This window comes from Aulonocara stuartgranti (assembly GCF_965226115.1).
Source record: "Aulonocara stuartgranti genome assembly, chromosome: 5".
NCBI classification, from domain to species: domain Eukaryota; kingdom Metazoa; phylum Chordata; class Actinopteri; order Cichliformes; family Cichlidae; genus Aulonocara; species Aulonocara stuartgranti.
In genome coordinates this window covers 29,912,095-29,930,319 of record NC_138943.1, presented here as the reverse complement: position 1 = coordinate 29,930,319, position 18,225 = coordinate 29,912,095, and the positions used below count along the sequence as shown (strand labels likewise).

General features: G+C 42.8%; 2 protein-coding genes across 4 annotated transcripts; one reads left to right on the top strand and one right to left on the bottom strand.

Annotated features, from left to right (window-relative positions):
- The first annotated feature begins 811 nt into the window (after window positions 1-811).
- On the top strand, window positions 812-7,951 carry LOC309707468 (uncharacterized protein). 3 transcript variants are annotated; one of them, XR_014276986.1, is made up of 6 exons: window positions 812-850; window positions 1,363-1,575; window positions 1,845-2,022; window positions 3,495-4,662; window positions 5,784-7,673; window positions 7,855-7,951. XR_014276986.1 is itself a non-coding variant. In XM_082534823.1 (4 exons), exons 3-4 carry the CDS (start codon window positions 3,616-3,618, stop codon window positions 6,162-6,164), a joined length of 1,428 nt encoding a protein of 475 aa, XP_082390949.1. In that variant the 5' UTR covers window positions 931-1,575; window positions 1,845-2,022; window positions 3,495-3,615; the 3' UTR covers window positions 6,165-7,784. The 3 variants fall into 3 exon arrangements, 1 of the variants encoding a protein (XP_082390949.1); XR_014276987.1 differs by lacking the exon at window positions 812-850 and having other exon boundaries at window positions 931-1,575; XM_082534823.1 differs by lacking the exons at window positions 812-850; window positions 7,855-7,951 and having other exon boundaries at window positions 931-1,575; window positions 5,784-7,784.
- Window positions 7,942-17,232, bottom strand: LOC309707469 (bone morphogenetic protein 7-like). Its single transcript, XM_082534824.1, has 7 exons — window positions 16,374-17,232; window positions 12,527-12,716; window positions 9,542-9,690; window positions 9,237-9,443; window positions 8,814-8,887; window positions 8,617-8,727; window positions 7,942-8,526 (listed from the first exon to the last, which is right to left on the bottom strand). The coding sequence occupies exons 1-7, from the start codon at window positions 16,768-16,770 to the stop codon at window positions 8,377-8,379; spliced, it is 1,278 nt and encodes a 425-aa protein (XP_082390950.1). The 5' UTR covers window positions 16,771-17,232; the 3' UTR covers window positions 7,942-8,376.
- Between the last annotated feature and the right edge of the window lie 993 nt (window positions 17,233-18,225).

Genomic DNA, 18,225 nt, shown 5'->3' with positions numbered 1-18,225 from the left:
CATCACCCAGCACTATGTCTGATCGTTTGTGTGTCCTGAGCACCGTCTAGTGGCCAAGAGGCGTCAGTTCCATGTTCTCTAAGCAGGACTTGCTGATTATACAATATTTGCATGCAGAGGCTTCGAGCAGCATTACATCACTGCCTCCCCCCCTCTCTCTTTTTTTTTCCAAAACACAGCATCGCACTTGAAAGTGGCTTTTAAACAGTGTCTGGTTTCAGATGCAAGCAGGAAAAGATACCGATGTGAGTCATTGCAAGAATCTGTACAACAAGAATCAGCACAATAGAAGCCGACTTGCTGATCATCCACAGAAAGCAAACAAACAAACGAGAACATTATCAAAAGAAAAAATATATAAACATATGTCTGGTCTGCATAGGTAGATAACAAACAGATATATTTAAACAAAAACAAAAAAAGATATTTCAGTCATGTGTGAATCGTGCAAAGGCATGACATTTGTGAAAACTGCAAACCTCTAACTCCCTGTGCACAAGCATGGAAACTTTCACTACTGAAAGTCACACTTGGTGTCTGTGCCAAGCGCTAAACTGAAACTGTAAATACAAGCTGTAGATGTAGCAGTTGGGAAGTAGTGGGAGTCATTGGCGATTTCTATCAATAAAAACATTTCTTTTCTAAATGTCAGTGGTTGTGGTGGTTTAGCCTGAATATGCTGGTTGTGGCAAAGGTATGCAATGCAATCGCTTAACATGCTGTGAACTTTCTCTTTGTGTGTGCGTATGTGCGTACACCAGTGGATTACAAAAAAAAAGAAGAAGAAAAATCAAAAGAGAGGCAGATACAGAAAGCGAGAGTGGGCAGAGGAAGCATGATGTGACTCAAAGTAAGAAATCCTCTTCACCACAAACTGAATTACGCGTAGGCTTTCCCATGACTGGGGGTTCACCTGCTGAGGCCCTGCAAAAAAATAAAATACAATCAGTAGCTGGGACCCAGGCTGCTGTGTTGCTGAGGCAGCCGTACATCAAAAGCCGTGTCCTCTTTCTTGTGTTTTAAAGTCAGATGAGAAAGCAGAATGTTTCCCACACGACAACCAACTGTTATGATACTGTTTTCCAGAGGGTTAGCATGTGTGCTTAAGGCTGAATCTCTGAATACTTTAGTCAAGATAAAAAAAGAACAGGAAGTGAGAAACAGGAAGAATTAACAGCAAGGCAAGACTTTGTGTTCTCAGATTTCTGTTTTGTGGGCTCTTTTTTGTCGTATTTGCTTGTATGTGCATGTGTGTGTGTGTGTGTGTGTGTGTGTGTGTGTGTGTGTGTGTGTGTGTGTGTGTGTGTGTGTGTGTGAGCATGCCCAGGCTAAAGCTATGGTTTCCCGCCCTCACTCCACCAGGCAAAGCGCCAAAGCCATCAGGCAGTCATACGCCTACCATCAGCTGAGGAGTTGCACAGCAGTCTCATTTCTAATTATACACCCAACAACAGAGAGAGAGGGAGACAGAGAGCGAGCCACAGAGTGAGGGAGAGGGAGCGCGTGGAACATGGAGAGGAAGGATGATTACAAATGGAAGAGAAGCTAAAAGTGCCACTCGGCAGCAAACACAGGGTGAGCAAGTTCAGGTGTGAGAGACTGAGAGAGAGGGAGGGAGAGGCATGAAATCAGTCTGAGAAAGGTTAAGGGCTGACTGACTGGCTGAGCAGAGTGGGAGTGTAAAATGTAAAAGCGAGTAGGAGGGAAGAGAGAGAGAGAGAGGGGGGAGAAGAGAAAAGAAGAGAGGAGAAAGAAGAGAGGAGTGTGTGTCTAATAGACAGTCTGTTGAGCTTGTCTGGATGCCTCTGTTCACTCTGCTCTGTTTGGCTTTTTTCCTCCCCCAGCCTGCGAGGACGACACAAGACAGACAGGTGTGTGTGTGTGTGTGCGTGAGTGTGTGTGTGTGTGTGCGTGTGTGTTTGTGGAAAGTCGGCGCTCCTGTTGGACCTGAACATGGATGGATATTCTCTGTGAAGATGGATGCACAGGCAGACACAAATGGATGAATGGAAAAACATGCAAGTAAGTGTATCATCCTTAGATAATCTTTTTTTTGAAGGAGATGATTTTGTGCTCTGAATGCATGTCTGAGAAACTCTTTGCTTGAACTGGATACAGAGGTTAAACCTGATTATATTCAGTTTCACAGAAAGAAAGCATCGAGCAAACTAAGCGCAATATTGCCACTACTGATATGCAAACAGTACTGACCTCGGCGCAGATTATCTCGACCATAAAGGCATCAAACACACTAAATGCTGCTGTGTATACATTTCATTTCCATAGATTAGCAACCTGTAGTGATCACGATCGCCTCATATGGTCACTGAGCATGGAGAAACTGTCATGAGCAGGCCTGTCGGACGCACGATCTGATTGTACCTGTGTAGGTCACTGTGAGTGAGTGGCCCACACCTCGATTCCATTTGAATTAATTTACATTCACACTGCAAGCGTTTAGCTGACAAATAGTTACCTATTTATGCGTCCTGATATAACGCCGGGTGCTCGCACAGGAATGTCGCTGTGTGGGTGTCGTCTGATACCACACGCGCACACAGATACGCGCACACATAACAGAGAAGCAGCTTTATGTCAGAGACGTGACTGTCAAGATGAGTGAAAGAAGTTCTTTCAGCGGCGGCGCTCAGCTTTGATGATGACATAATGAGATGAGCTTTGCATTGGCAGGCTGTAAAAGTCCTCTGCTGTCCTTTACCTCCCTGCATCACTTTATGCATATATATATATATATATATATATATATATGAAAGAGCATGTCTGCAGCGTCTTGAAACTGGTGTGTGTCTGGCCACAGACTGCTTATATTTAGCCCACCTCAGTGAGCTGACTCACAACTGTGCATGCACGTAAGAAGGATGATAGGGTTTCTGTAGGTGCTGGAGGGGGTTCTCTTCATTATGAGAAACATGCAAGCTTGGTCTGTGTGTTTAACATCCCTCTCACATTTAGTCACTTAACACACATATTTTCCTCATCATTGTTGACCGACCTTATTAACCTCAAAGTTTACTGTGTTACTGATAAAATCTAACCCCTGAGTTTACACCCACCACTAACATTTTGCTCTGCCTCGTCTCCGCTACACTCATGCCTCCACCAAGCACAGTGTACAGCACTTTGTAACCATAGTAACTTTTCCTTTTTTTTTTTTTTTTTTTTTTACAAAGGAGCTGGTAGGTGTCCATCAAACTTAGCCCTGTCAATATGGCAATTGGTGGTTGGAAAGCTGTAATTTGAAGCTGATGGAGGAGTTTTTGTTCAGATGTGGAAGGATATTCACAGGCACTGATCTCACCATGTTGTACTTTTGCGGGAGGGGAGAGAGGGAAAGTTCTGTGAATTTTTCAGAGACAGGGGAAACACCAGAGTAAGAGAGACTCTACGAAGGCAAATTCAGTTATTTTCTCCAGCTTGACAACTTGTCTGTGGGGATATGAAGTGCATTAGTAACTGTTTCTCCTGCTGTTCAGATTGTGGCGACCTTGGATCGGCGACAGTTGCCAAGAGACTAATGGAGCCCGTGTCACATGATCACAACGCCACCTGTAGTTCTTCGGGAGTGTCGGTGTGAGTGACGATCAGCTCGAGCCCATGAGCTTCACAACAAACTCGGCTCTGGTCCCGGGTAGGGACAGCCTCCCGCTCAAGAAGAGGGACCAAAGACCAAGCTCGCCACTTCAGCAGCAGCAGCAACAGCAGTGCGATGCTGCAAACTTTAAGGCGCCATACCCTTACAAGAGCCACACCGAACTCACCACAAAGCACACTGGCCCATTCCAGCCCGTGCCGAGACGGGTTACTGCCCTGTACCAGCCCTGGATGCACACACCCACACCTAACAGGTCCAAACCGCAGATTCTTTCTGCATTCAGGGAGCATCATGGCTGGGCAGAGTGGAGAGAGTTCAACCCCTTGCACCCTGGATGGGACTTTCCTAACCACTATCAGCACCAAAGCCACATATCTGGCACACCTGCACTCCACCCAGGCCATCCGTACTATCCTTCCAGATTCAACGCTGTCTCCCTGGAGGGTTTCCACAGAGCGAGTGGAGCGTACAGCTGGGAGAAGCACAAGACTTCAAGAGAGAAGAGTTTGAGCGCAGAGAGGCAGACCTACAGCAGGCATAAAGGTCCATACATGAGGAGAGGAGAGAGAAAAACAGAGTATTTTCCCAGGGTCGAAAGGGCAAGTACTTCACCTTTGAGCACAAGCCTACCTCACTCTCCCCGTGAGAACCCCAAACTTCGACCTGATTTGTCGCACAGATCAACAAAGGCTGCCTCTATTTCAGGACATTCCGTCATGCAAGTTTCCCCAAACAACTCCAAAAGCGCTGGCGGCTTCACGAAGGAGGACGCTTCCACGAGGCCCTCCTCTGAGCATGTTTCCTCCTCCACCGCCTCTCCTAACAGTTTCCCCTGGCTCCTCCCTCACTTTGTGGCCGGTTCTCTGATTGAGCTCAGGGATGGGCGGCTGAGGAGGGTAGAGCACCTGCAAACTGAAGACTTCCTGCTTGGCTCACTGGCCTGTCCAGACCTGCGCCTGAGCTGCTGCACGGTGCAGAGTATCTCCCCTTCAACTTCCTCGTCCTCAATCTCCCGCCTCCTCATCATGCTTCATGACCAGCAGAGCCAGGTGAAAGAAATTCCCACTGTGGTGTTAATATTCATAGCACACATTATTGTTACTATTCTTTTAACGTAGTATTCCCACCAAAAAGAGCATCTGGATCTCGTGGTTAGATGGTGTAAAAAACATTAATTTATTGACTTCTGCTCAAAAGCTCTAAACCATTATTTTATTTTTTATGGTATTTATGATGCTTTTTAGCCGCTATTCTCAGACCTAATGGTATTTACAATCCAGAACAGCTGCTATCCTTACACCAGACATACATTAGAGTACATTCCTGTGTTACCTGGTTACATGCATCACTGTCTTCCTAAACACACTCACGTACATAAAAGATAATAACTGAACTTAGTGAAATTTTTAAATGGCAAATTCAAATGCATGAATAGCTTGAATTAAAGGTGTAATGCATGTGCATCCCAAGCTTATCCTCCATGCCATGGCGCTCCATTATCGCCAAGAAAACTGTTAGCAACACCTTGAGTGCGCTGTGGGATTTGCAATAAAATACTACAGGCTGTGAAAAATACTAGCATAGAAAGCTTGTATTAATCTGAAGCTGAAAATAGTCAGGAGCATTTGCACTTCCTGTATCTGTGTCTTCTGCAAAACACTGCAGCAGCCAGCTGTTTTGGGAAATAAAGCAGCTTTTTTATAAGATGGAGCTGTATGTCTGTTGCTATTTTTGTGGCTGCCTTCAGTAGTAATTTTAAGGCCAAAGGAGAGTGCTGCAAACAGGGAAATGATCTGAGTTTGTTGGCAGTTAAGAAAAGAAGATATCCAGTAAGATCTGCCTCATGCCTGAAAGCCATTTTTTCTTTAGGTTCTGCAATGTTTAGCACAAGATGAAGAAAAATCTATAATTGGGTCAATTAAAAGGTGTGTACTTACCTGCAGAAAATTCAATCAGTATATTCTTGCTTTTAAACCTGATGGTGTAACAAGTGAATTTTTGTATGCATAAAAACCTGAAATCCATGTGTACTGTTAATTCTATCTCCTTGCTGTTACATGAACTATGAATAGATCCACCATAATGGAACAACACCACCCTCTAGTGAGCAAACGTCTAAGCCGTGCTTGTCTCACAGCTTCCTCTGTATGCATCTGTCTGCCTCCTGCAGGAGCTGGTGGATGTGTATGTGGAGTACCCGTTCTTCGTGCGTGGGCGCGGCTGGTCTTCCTGCAGCCCTCAGAGGACTGCCCGCATCTGTGGCCTGCAGTGCCACCAGCTCAGCGTAGGGGATGTCTGCCTGGCTCTCACACCTGTATTAGCTCCCCAGGCTCCACAGCCAGCCACATCGGAGCCAAAAACCTCACCCGAGAAGTTAGAAGAGGAAGGGTGTGAGCCCCTAAAAGCAACACATCCACAATCTGGCCCGAGCACACTGCTTCCCACAAGGCCAGGGGAACAAGCACTGGAGCCGAAGAGGGGCGCAGAGGCGGTCCGCAGGAGGCACTTCTCAGCCCCTGAGCTGAGAGGTCCAGGAACTAATTGCATGTAGTGAACAGTGGCTGTTTCATTTGCAGGGAGCTAGCTGGTTGCTTTTCAGCTCTTTTCTAATCAGCCTGTATTTACTGTCATTCTACCTCCTGAATCATATTTCTGTGCTTGACTGTCGGTATGATGATTGTATCTAAGGAGGAACCGCTTAAAGAGGAAAGATTAACTCTCAGGATCCCCCGGAGGTGTGATAACACATGCTGTATTTGTCAAGGTTAGTCAGGGATCACACGCTGACAACATGAATCGTGTCAGAGCTCGACATTGCATCTGCTGTAAGCCTACACAAAGTCTGCAGCAGCACATAATTCAGATCTTATACGCAAGAACTCAGGCTATGTGACACGTTTTCTTTTTGAAATGTAGAACCAAAGTGTAAAATTTGTGTTGCCACATAAAACCGCTTCAGTAACAATGCGTTTGAGGGAAACCCTGTTAGTTCAAAGGACAGCGTGTTTGAGTTTTTGGCTCTGATGTAAGTGTTCATATTATTATTTCTAGCAGTTCTGACTAAATCAGCCCACGTTCCTTGAAAAGCACAAAAAAATACTCCCTCAGGTCTTCGCTGCTCATGATAGTTTCTCTCTTTCCTGCCTGGTATTATGTAAGAGTTCTTTGTGATCACAAAAGGAAACTTCGCTCCGAATTGGAAACTGGATACTTTAACCAATTTGACAATTTCAGATTTACAACGAACGGGATTTTTTTCGCTACATGACAAGGATTTCATTTTACGCTTCTACCTCTATTTCTTCGATAACAGGTCTAACCTGTGCTTTTAAAAGCGTGGGCTGTGATGTGTGAGTGTAATATGCTACGTTAGAGGCACAAAGCTTCTCGGTGATGTCGGTATAAATGCCTTTTTTTTAAATGCCTGGATATATTGTATTGTGCATATGCTGTGCTTTCTTTTTTGTACTGATGCTCCTTTTTGAATGTGTCCCACTGTTAAGAGTGGGCATGAAAAAGACTGGAAAGTGTGCGTGTACACGGCTCGCCTAACAGTTCATTTTAAGTGAATAGGATGATCTTTAAATGTAGAGTTAATAATAATAATGGCAGAGTTATTGGACACAAGGTGCTGTAGGTGAAGCAAAGCTGAAGAAATAAATATTCCATGTGTTAACTGTGCAGCCCATTCAGTACTTACAGAGGAGGCGTTTACAAGCCAAACATGCGAATAATACTTCTGCTGAGAAAATGTTTGAGGAAAAAAAAAAAAAAGGAAATCTTGGTTAGACTTTCTTAATGCGATAAAATATACAGTCCGGCTGCAGCTCTGCTCTGACACCAGACAAAGTGTGGATAGAGCAGATGGAGGAGTGATGTTGGATTTCGTAGCAGGTCGTGTGGATTGAACAGGTTAGCAGTCAGAGCCTTCATTGACCAGCCTTGTTCCAGGTCAGCCCACTGATGCTCAACCAGACTGGGATCTAGGGAATCTGCTGTGATGCTTAAGCGTTTTCCTGAGTGATTTGTCCTGCTGAGTGAGGCCTGCGACAATGTTCAGGTGGGTGGCACGTTCACACGATTCCCAGCAGAACATTTCATTATGAAAACACAGTTAAATGCTTTTTACTTCACCTGCGAGTGGGTTTAATATTTTGGCAAATCTCTGAACAACTGCAATGTTTATGAATCTATCCCACTGGCATTACCTCACTGCCTTCATTTCTCTCATCTAAACACAGGTTCATCCAAAAACGATGGTGAGCGGCTTCAAGAGGAAGATTTACAGTTTTATGAGCTGTAAAGTCTGTTTTAATTAAATTACCACAAAAGACAAAACTCTTTATTCTTATTTTAAAAAGAATTCAAATAGAGATGTTTGTTGCATGTATGATAGCGCACACCACTGCCAGTACTTTTTACAGGTTCCTTCTGAGCTTATGAAACTTCTGCACACTGCTCGAAGTCCTTTCGGTGCAGTCTCTCTAGTTTCACACAAAGGTATATAAAAAAAATTAAATCCGTTACAAAGAAAACAAAATCCATAAAATCCCTTTTTGTGACCAGTAGCTCTATTTGGGCTGTGGTAGTGGTTAAAGCTGGCTCAGCTGCTGGTCATATAAAAAAATTAAAAAAACAGACCCCCAGAATAAAGCTCTGTGGCAAGAGCTCTCCGGTGACCAGTCAGTTAATCGTCACTCTGATTCCGCCTTTCTTCAGCATCTCTCTGGATTTGTACGCGTCACAGATGGGAATATGAGTAGTCAGTGACAGCCACAGGCTCTGACCACCATGTTGCGGTACTTCTTGAGGATGACATTGGAGCTTTCATCAAAATAGAGCACAGAGATGCCGTGGAGCTGTGTTGGGGCACAGCAGGCTTTGGGCACCGTCTCTGGGTTGATAAAGTGCACCTGTGGCACAGAAGAAATACAAAATATATCCTCAGGGAGAGCAGAGGCTACAGAGGAAATGCCTTTAATCAGAGATCGTTTGAGGCTTACCAGAGTTTGCACAATAGCGTGATTGGTGGCATTCATGTAGGAGTTCAGAGGAAAAGCACATTCTCCCTCACAGTAATATGCTGCGTAGCCCTCTGGTGCTATGATCCAGTCCTGGTCAGAGGTTTTTTAAGTGTTTGTTAAATTGTCACTTTTGAAGAAATGCTTTCAAAAAAGTGTTGATAAATTTTAGTTTTTACCTGCCATCCCAAATCCTTGAAGCTGACATACAGCTCGTGCTTTTTACATCCTTCTTTAGAGATGCCGATATTGGCTGAAAACAAAAGCAAATATCAGTTGACACAACAGGTTCTTAAAGCTCCTGAAATGACTCCGCTCATGAGTGACATTTTAACTCTTTAGACGCCTACGAGGAGTAACCTTTGCATTCCTTTTTTGAACTGAGTGGTTTCTGTTATATTTCAGGCCTGTTTTCAGAACAAAATGACTGAGTGTGTATCAGATGTTAGTCAGGGTGAGCTCTACCTATACAGCTTATTACTGCTGCCCCTGGAAAAATGTCAAATCACGTCTTTATTGACATTGAGCTGTCAAAACTCATCATTAAGGGTACAAGGGAGGTCGTCTTCATCTGGGAAAAGAGGGTTTAGGGGTTCAGTAACCTGTTGCAGCTTCCACTGCCCTCAGTGCATCTTGAACAGTCCTCTGGGGTTTAGAGCGGCTTGACTGGCGCCCCTTTTGGCCATTGGCTGAACGAACGCTGCGGAGTCGCACCTCATTGGTTTTGAAGAAGACAACCAGGAATGGCTGCTTGTCCTGAGGCCCACTGCCCACTACCACTCCAGCTAACTGGGGGTTTCTCTTCTGACCTGCAGAAATCAATTATTTATTGATTTATTTAATATTACTACCATGGATCACACGCCATTTTTCAGTTTTGTAGAATCAATTTTGGATAATCACTGACCATGACTGTCCTCAAGAACCAAGTGCAAGCCAAGATTATGCTCAGGGTTGACCAGCCACAGGTTACTCGTGGTGGTCAGGTCAAAGACCAACCATCCCTCTTCTGAAGCCAGAACTTCTCGCCGGTCCAGCAGGAACAGCTCCAAGTCACTGAGGACAGAATGAAATGTAAACACACTCGAGGGATTTCAGTGCAGAAAAGCTCCAAGTGCAAAGTAAAATCTTTCCCGGGCGGACTCAGTCGATCGACTTTTCCACAGAACACAACTTAAAATGCAGTGAAACCCCACCGTGATGGGTTGTTTTTCACTGCAAATGGATTTCATTCCTCGGTGAAATTTATGGAACCCGTGGACGTTTTTGAAAATACAAACACATCTAAAGGAATGTGGTATGCTTGGGAAAATGTTTGGCTTTCAGTATTTAATACACCACAAATGTCAAAAGCATATGTGAGATCCTGTACGACTTAGAGTGCAGAAGTACTGGACCACTTGTTATGTTTTTGTTTTGTTTAAGCTCACTATACCAGTACAGTGGAGCTGAAGTTCACCAGTTACAGTGAGGTTAAAGTGCTAAGCTTCAGCAATGTGTTTGAGGGTAAACCCACGATGGAGTTTAATCTAAGTGGACACATTTCATTTGCTGAAGTCCAAGCTGAAGGGAAAAATTCATTGCAGCTGTGTGTGTGTGTGTGTGTGTGTGTGTGTGTGTGTGTGTGTGTGTGTGTGTGTGTGTGTGTGTGTGTGTGGTTTTATCACTCCTTTAACAGCACAGCGTTTTATATGATGCTGACATTTCCAGGAAATAAATGCAAAGTGGAAGCGAATGAAACGGTTCTAATTTAAAATGTAAAAGCATCACCTCAGTTAAATTCCCTGACAGCTACCCCTCTAAATCATGCAGTCCTCCCACTTTGAATGTTATCAAAGCAGCACTTTAACGCTGATGTGTGTCCGCTTAGGGGCAGATCTCAACAGAGAATTGCTTTGTTTATAGTCTGAGTTTCAGACGTCTGTCTTTTGTCCTGCTGCCTGCTCGTCTGTGTGGAGTGGCTTTTGTGTGTCTGAATGACAATGGTGCTGCCTGCAGCCCCACTCTCACAGATAAAACACTTTAATCTACACCTACTGGCTGGCACATGACCCCTTTTTATCCAAACCCATGATTTTAAATCATTGCTGACCGGCTTTAATTCAGCTGATACAATAGGACCAGTGAAATACACCGACGGGGTGGTGCTGTGTGTTATCAGCCATCTTACAAGCTTCTGACCAAATATAAAAACCTAGTACGAGTTTCTTTGTAAATCCTGTCGTAATCATTTTTCTAATGACTGGTCCTCTGCAGTTGGATGTTTGTCATGTCTCTACACGTTTTCTTTAGAAAAGCTGTATTTGTTATGAATCTTTATCTTTAGTTTTAATTCGTTTTTATTAATTCGTTTTAATTATGAAGACTCAACATTAAGTTTTAGCTCCACAAATCTCAGAAAGAAATTGTTTGAGAGACTGACTTTTACAGTTTTGGCTTCTTTTTTGGGGGTCAGTCAAGAAACAAAATGTAGGTGTTGTTTGTGCCTGTGATCATTTCCATGAGTTTCTCTTTGGACTGAAATACAAACCTGGAGGGTTTTTCCCCCCTTTATTAAATCTTAAATTATGTCAGCAGAATTTCTAAAAGTTTCCATCATAAGGGTCTTAAAATCTGTGGATTTTCGATGGTTCCAAAAGTCAGATTTTATTTAAAATTGTGAAACCAAAATTTGAGCACCTTCTCAAAAGCAACAAATATGAAGAATATTAATGGAAATATTTTCAGATTCAAAACATTAATTTGGCATTGAAGGTATAAAAATGTAATGTAAATGTAAAAGAATCAGTAAATCAGGCATCTTATGACATACACCACATTATTTTATATTACACTGGTATCTATAATTTCTTATTGCTTTGCAAATTAATGTTTTGACACAATACCAGTATTCTCATTAGCAGCCTAAATAATAAATGTGATTTAATGGTTGTTATTGTAAAGTTTTGAGTTCTCAAAGCCAAAGAAATAACGACCTTAAAAAGATCCAATGAGGCCTCAGACAGTGAGAAAGCCTGATGTACATGTAAATAAAGTTTTTAAAAAAGATGACCAACTCTAGGAATTGCCAGTTACCGCAAGTTAATAAAAATTAATACAATACACAGGAAAAGTATGCAGTTACATCAATGTATCAGAGGAAATCTTAATGTTGTAGTGAGTTTTAGTTTTTATCCACATGTGAAAAGCTTATTCTGGGGGATTTTATGTCATTTTTGCTTGAAAAAAATATCCAAATGATTAAGTTATCGAAATAAAAATGTTGAAACTGCTAATTTATTGATCAAATTATTATTTCAGGTCTAGCTCGCTGGTTAGTTTCAAAACATCTGTGTTAACAATGCAACACAAAACAAAACAGACTTTTCCCTGAGGTTAGAGGGAAGTTGGTGTGTAAATTCACCTGCGGCTTTCAACAAGGAAAATAAAAAGAAAGTTAAAAACATATCAGACACTGGCAGAGAAAACCCGGAGGCATGATGGAGAGATAACTGCGTAATAGAAAAACTGACGTGTTGATGGTTTGGTGTCATTTTGTAGCTTCAGCTGTGTGATATAAACACCGGTCTCCTGGGAGCTGATTTTCTCAGACAGCGTGAGAGTAAACCACTCTGAGAGAACCACTGTATTTCCGTAATTGACACTAATTTCTGTGTCAACAGTGGCAGTACTGACACGAACATCAGCACAAATAAGCTGTGGGGAAACGTAGCCCAACAACCCATTTTCTAAGAAAAACAAGTGTTTAGCCTGTTGAAATGCAGCAAGAGGACTCAAACCGTGGAGTCGAGCTCAATGATCAGAGAAATAATGAATTCAAAAAAGAAGGGTTGACATATATGATAATATCAATTAAGAACAGAGAAAGGAGCAAATAAGAAACTCTCTTTACCCATTTGGAGGATCCTGCAGCACCTGGTAGAGACTCACTCTGAATGTTTTGTTCTCACTGTGCTCCTGGATGAGATCCTTGTAAATCCTGAACTCTGCTGCTGTGATGGCCTCTCCCTCTGGAATACGTGAAAGGTCAAAGCGAAACTCTGTAGCATGGCGCTGGAGGAGAAGATCTTGATCCTGATCAACTACAAGACGACAACGAACAGACAAACCTGAAGAGCAGGTGGTGGCTTTGATGTGCTTTAAAAAGGATTATCCCCCTTATAGACCATCTGGTTACAACATCGCCATAATAAACGGTTTATTGTTTTCTCCCAGAGGCACACACACACACACAAACACACAAGGTGAAAAAAAACCCCTTTTGACCTTCAAAAAGAAAGTTTGCACAGACACTGAAAAGGCACTAAGGCAAACCACTTAGTGCAATCAGATGGTAAAGCAACTGTGGTCTCTCAAAACATTCAGTCAGTTCTCTGATGTGTGTTGCTCTGCCCGCAGCTCGGAAGCACTCGGGTTGAAATAGGAAAAATCCTGCTGCCATGAGTAAAATGACTGATCTAAACATCACTTTAGCCAAGTTTGCCATACAGGCCAATGTGAAGGAAAGGAAGAAAAAAAATACTCATGGCTCAGTTTGGCTCCCTGTTTAAATTGCACACATGTGCTGACCACAAGAAAAGCCCAGTTAAGGCGCAGCCCGGAAAACCACAGCAGCTAGTGTACTTTTACAAACACGCTCACATAAAGCATAGAGAGGCACACAAATTCACATGTGCCATTACACCCAGTGTCTGTGCCCATTACAGCCCCCTGATCGTTTTGCAATACGTCGCCATCCGGTGAGTTCAGCCTGACTGTAGGAGAAAGTGGAGCAGCAGTAGCTGGTGACACTGCGAGGTTTCCGCCCAGTCCTGAGCCGGCTGAAGCTCTCCAACACTCAGAGTTTCCAGGAAAAAAAAAAAAAATGAATAGTGGTTAGAAAGACCCCGAAGCTTCCTGGAGCTTGCCAGTGTCATGTTTTTACAGCATTAGTCAACATGCTTGTCCTTGGAAACAGCAGAGCAGCCAGGGTCTCTGCTGAAGGTGTGCAGCAGAGGGGAGCAGCGATTAGCCATGTTAAACACATCCTGCTCACTGGTACACACTACATCACCAGCAATGACATCATCCTGTACTCCAACTGATGGAGCACACTATTGTTTAAAAAACAAAATAAACAAAACAAAAAAAAAAACACATCCATCCTTACAAGATCTCGATTGCTAGAAACTTTTTTTTTTTTCATGGCACTGCAGAGCTCTCTCACACATGCTTTGACTCACAGACGTCTACAAACACTTAGCGCAGAAACACACGCACAAGCCGCTCATCGTTAAGAGCAGTGCATTCTGAACCCTGCTAGTCATTTGTTTGACCGCAATTAAATGCTGGAAGGGAGAGAGGGGTGATTTTATGAAAGCAATAATTGCTTGTAAGGACTTGGTGTGTTTACGTTAGGGACCATTAGCTGCAGAGATCAGACCTCAGATATGCAAACTTCCCTCTGGGAGGCATTTCAACACTTTGGATTACCCCTAACGCTAAAGGGCCACATAGCTGCAGAGCCACTATTAACCTATTGCAATTTTTGTAGTAAGTGTCTTCTTCACAGCATGGGAGTTTAAAGATGGATCACAAATCTGCACTAAAAAAAACAAACAAACAGGATATGCAACTTAGTCTATTAATTTCAGAAACATTTTATCTTTAGTTTAAATAAAAGGTGATGACAAATAAAATACTTAATTTCCTTCGAGATCCATGAATCCATGACCTTTATGTTTAACAACCCTGAAAGAGAACTATCAAAGACAAAGAAGAGAAAGCCTTTTCATAAATCTGCTTTAACACGTAAAAGAGAAGCCACACACACAAACACACAAGGCAGTAATACATTTCAGAGTGGAAAAAAATTATCTTAATGGAATTTTGTTTTTTTTGTTCAATCGGCTTAGCAGGACAAGCACATGTCTTCCTGCTTGTTCTCGAAAAACACAATAATCCATCTGTTCTTCAGTCGTTCCTCCCGCTACAAGAGTTTCTTGCATCTTATCTAAACATGGTGACATTTCTGTGCAAAAAAAAAGCCTGTTCTCATGCTCTGCAGGTGTGCTGTGGTCAATGCAAAAAAGAAAGAAAAAAAGAGAAAGCATATTGGATGAGTGTGTACACATGTCAGGGGAAAGACTGCAGAAGTGGTAAACAAGGAGTCGAGATGAGGAGCAGAGAAATGCAGAACAGTATAAAGACAGTGGAAATGTGCAGAGCACAATAGCTGCCTTTTATAGTGACAGTAAGCATGTTTATATGTTGCACCTGTGAATCGCATTATAAATCTTTACCCATCTCTCTAACACGACTCACATCACTTACAGACACTGATTAGATTGGCCGGATTTATATAAAAGGATAAAATTAGTTGCAGCAGCTCTCCGTCATATTGGAAGCTGCGGTCTTTGGAAGGGAAATACCGTAATCCAGTTCACTCTTGAAGCAATCATCGAGAGACCACCAAGATAGAGTCACTTTAGCACGATGTGGGAGCCTGCACAAGAGGCTGTGGTGAGCCTGACAGCAAAATAATACACACTCATTGTTTCTTTCTCTGTCCCCCCTCTCACTGCTCTTTAAAATCAAAGTTCTCAAATGTGAAACCACACAAATCTGCTGTTGGTTTTCAGAAACAGCTTTCCAGATCTCATTAGCTAAGGACTGTCAGTTAAAAGTTCAGGACTGAGGACATAAAATGTTATGTTTGAGATTTTCTTGTGGTCTCCAAATGTTTTGTATTAACTACATCTTTATGTGCTCATTGGAAAAGAAATAACTCTAATAGGCCCTGTTATATAAAGCTTCAGTTCGATGCCACTGACAACCAATCAGAAAGGGAGGTTAATGATTTCTTGGAGACATATTTCAGGTGACCAAACCCCACTCTCTGCACATTGACCTAAATAACACTGTGCAAGCCCAAAGATCAGAGCTGGTTTGGGATGTAACCACACACTCAAACAGCATGTGGTCTGCTGATTTCCCATAGTAATATTGGAGCTTCCACACAATCTCCATGGAAAACAAAGCAGGATTTGCCTTTTATAAATTCAGTAATGTCTGAATAAACCCAAGCTCCCACTGCCCTTCAAGCAAGCACGGAAGAATGCACGCACAGGCACCTGGAAGATTACTAAACCAATAACCATGCTTAGATGCAGTTTATATCTCGGTCTTCATCGACTCATCTCTCACTCCCTTGAACTTGAGAAATGCCTGTTCAATTTCTAGTCATGTGAAACTAAGCAATGCTAAAGCCTCTCCCTGAGAGCTTTGAAGGGGTTCTGGGGAAACCAGATACATACATGTTGTCATAACATTTACAGCTTGGAATGCATAATGCTTGATTTCAACTAAAGAAAGTCACCAAAAGTAAGAGTCAGAAACAACAGATTACAAAAGAAAAACGAGAGACAGACAGAAACATTTAATGCTGTCTGTTGTATTGCAGCTGCCGGAAACGAACTAAAAAAGAGAAAGGGCTCATTCTAAAACTGAATTCTGAGATGACTAAATCAAACCATCCACATAAACAAAGTTGGTTGGGTAACTTAGTCATTTGGATATGAAGGAGTTTCAGATGTGGATGAACGACGTGGACTTGGTGCATAAAAGTGATATAATCTTAGGGTACTTAAATATATATCTAAGCATGGAGGAGTTAGAGAAAACAGGTTAAATCAAATAATACAACGCTAAAAACCAAGTAAACACTTCCTGACTTCAAAAGTCGCACATGCTCTACTCACTGAGGTTGACAAAGCTCATCACCGTGTCTGCTTCTTCTAGGAATCGGCTGTCCTGTGGGGTCACCAGTGGGGAGGTCTGCGTTGGTAAAACGGTCTCGTAGTTTGAATACCTGTGCTGTTCTGGGTCTATACTAATAGTGTTATAGAGGTCCAGCATGAACATTGGGGCGGCATTGCTTTTGGTGTGCACGTGCGGACGCGGACGCTGCGGCAGCCCCAGGATGGAGAGGATCTCCCGCTGCATCTCTCTGCGCTCCTGGCCCCTCAGTCGCCGCTGGATAAAGCTGGAGCGCACTTCATTGTCCACGGAGAAGTTGGAGAACGCGACCCGCGTGGCCAGCACTAAGTAACCCCACGACAGGAGGAACGGTATCTTTGCCAAGGCGCTTGTCAACATTATTTTAGCTCAGTTTTTACGCGCGCTTCGAATTAGTCGAAAGATAAAACTGGAGATGCTGTTTCGTCATAAAGATACCTCCTGCGTGTGGTTGACACCAAACACACTGCCACCTATCTACACCGAATATCATTCATTGATGATCTGCCGTTGCGCGTGGGTCTTCGGTGTGCCACAGCTGCCCGCTCGTCTTAATGGCAACTTGGGGATGGATCCTACTAAGGTCGGTGTGTCTGGGGAGGGGCAGGAGCAGTTCAGAATAAGAAAACGGGGGTGAGGGGCTGCTGTATTCTACAGTGAAGTGCTCTGTGTTAATCACACGGATGGGTGTGGGGTACCTACAGAGCGTCCTGTGTTTATGAATGCAGGGTCCAGTCAGACCATTGCATTGGTGGTAATCCCTTCTTACCTGACAGTCAGTCTTTGTGACCTCTTTCTGTGGTCATAGTTTTAGTAGGGGAGACCGGGGATAGTTGTAACATTTTTGACATTTCTGTCTGTAAATTGGAGCTCTTTTAAGGTAGTGGATTCAAAATGTAATGCAAAGTATTTACATGTCTCAACTATTAAATAGTGCAGCTATTTTCTCTGCAGCACAATTACCCATTGCATGGTATGGTCTCAAACACAAAGAGTGAAATGTTACAATTAACCCCATAGTCTGGGTTAGTTGTAACATATCCTGGGGTGAAATGTAACACAATGAAATAAGGGTACTAACAAAACATTAACATGTAATCTTTGTTTATTCAACACATGAATGCACTTAGAGCCATTTATGTAGCTGTGTGTGTGTGTGGCAGAATGCAGAAATCTAGCTTTTGAACATATTCCAACCCCCCAAAAAAGACAAGTTATGGAATTTTCTGCAACTGAATATTTCATTAATTTTGGTTGGTCTTCCTCGAGGTTGGCCTCATTGGCTCAGTGGGCATTATAACCTACAACTCTTGCACCAATTTTGAACACAACAATGAAGCTGGAAAAATGTAGTTGTTCACCAGCATCGCAATTCCATTACTTTTTATCATGGCTTACCTTGGTGTGGTTTGCAAAGTGCTTCAGAAAGATGAGGAAATCTGTTTCTTGCACCCATCCTGATTTATTTCCACTACCAGTACTTCCTACTGGTCCATCTCTGTCACAGTGGTCTGCATAATGTATGTGTGGGAACACAAACAGTGGAGGAATTGTGTTGCCAATGGCATTAACCGCATATACAAATGCGACCAGTGAACCTCTCTCTGCTGATGTCGTTGCCCCAACTTGTTTAATATAAGTTAAAGTAATAGTGTGGTAAGTTGTAACATCTGCATTATTGTTACAACTAACCCAGACTGTTGCTGTTACAACTGACCCAGACTCCTATAGCCATGAACTAGCTAACATTACAGCCAACGGCTAAAACATTAGCACTAAAGACCTACACAGAATATATCCCCATAGACATACAAA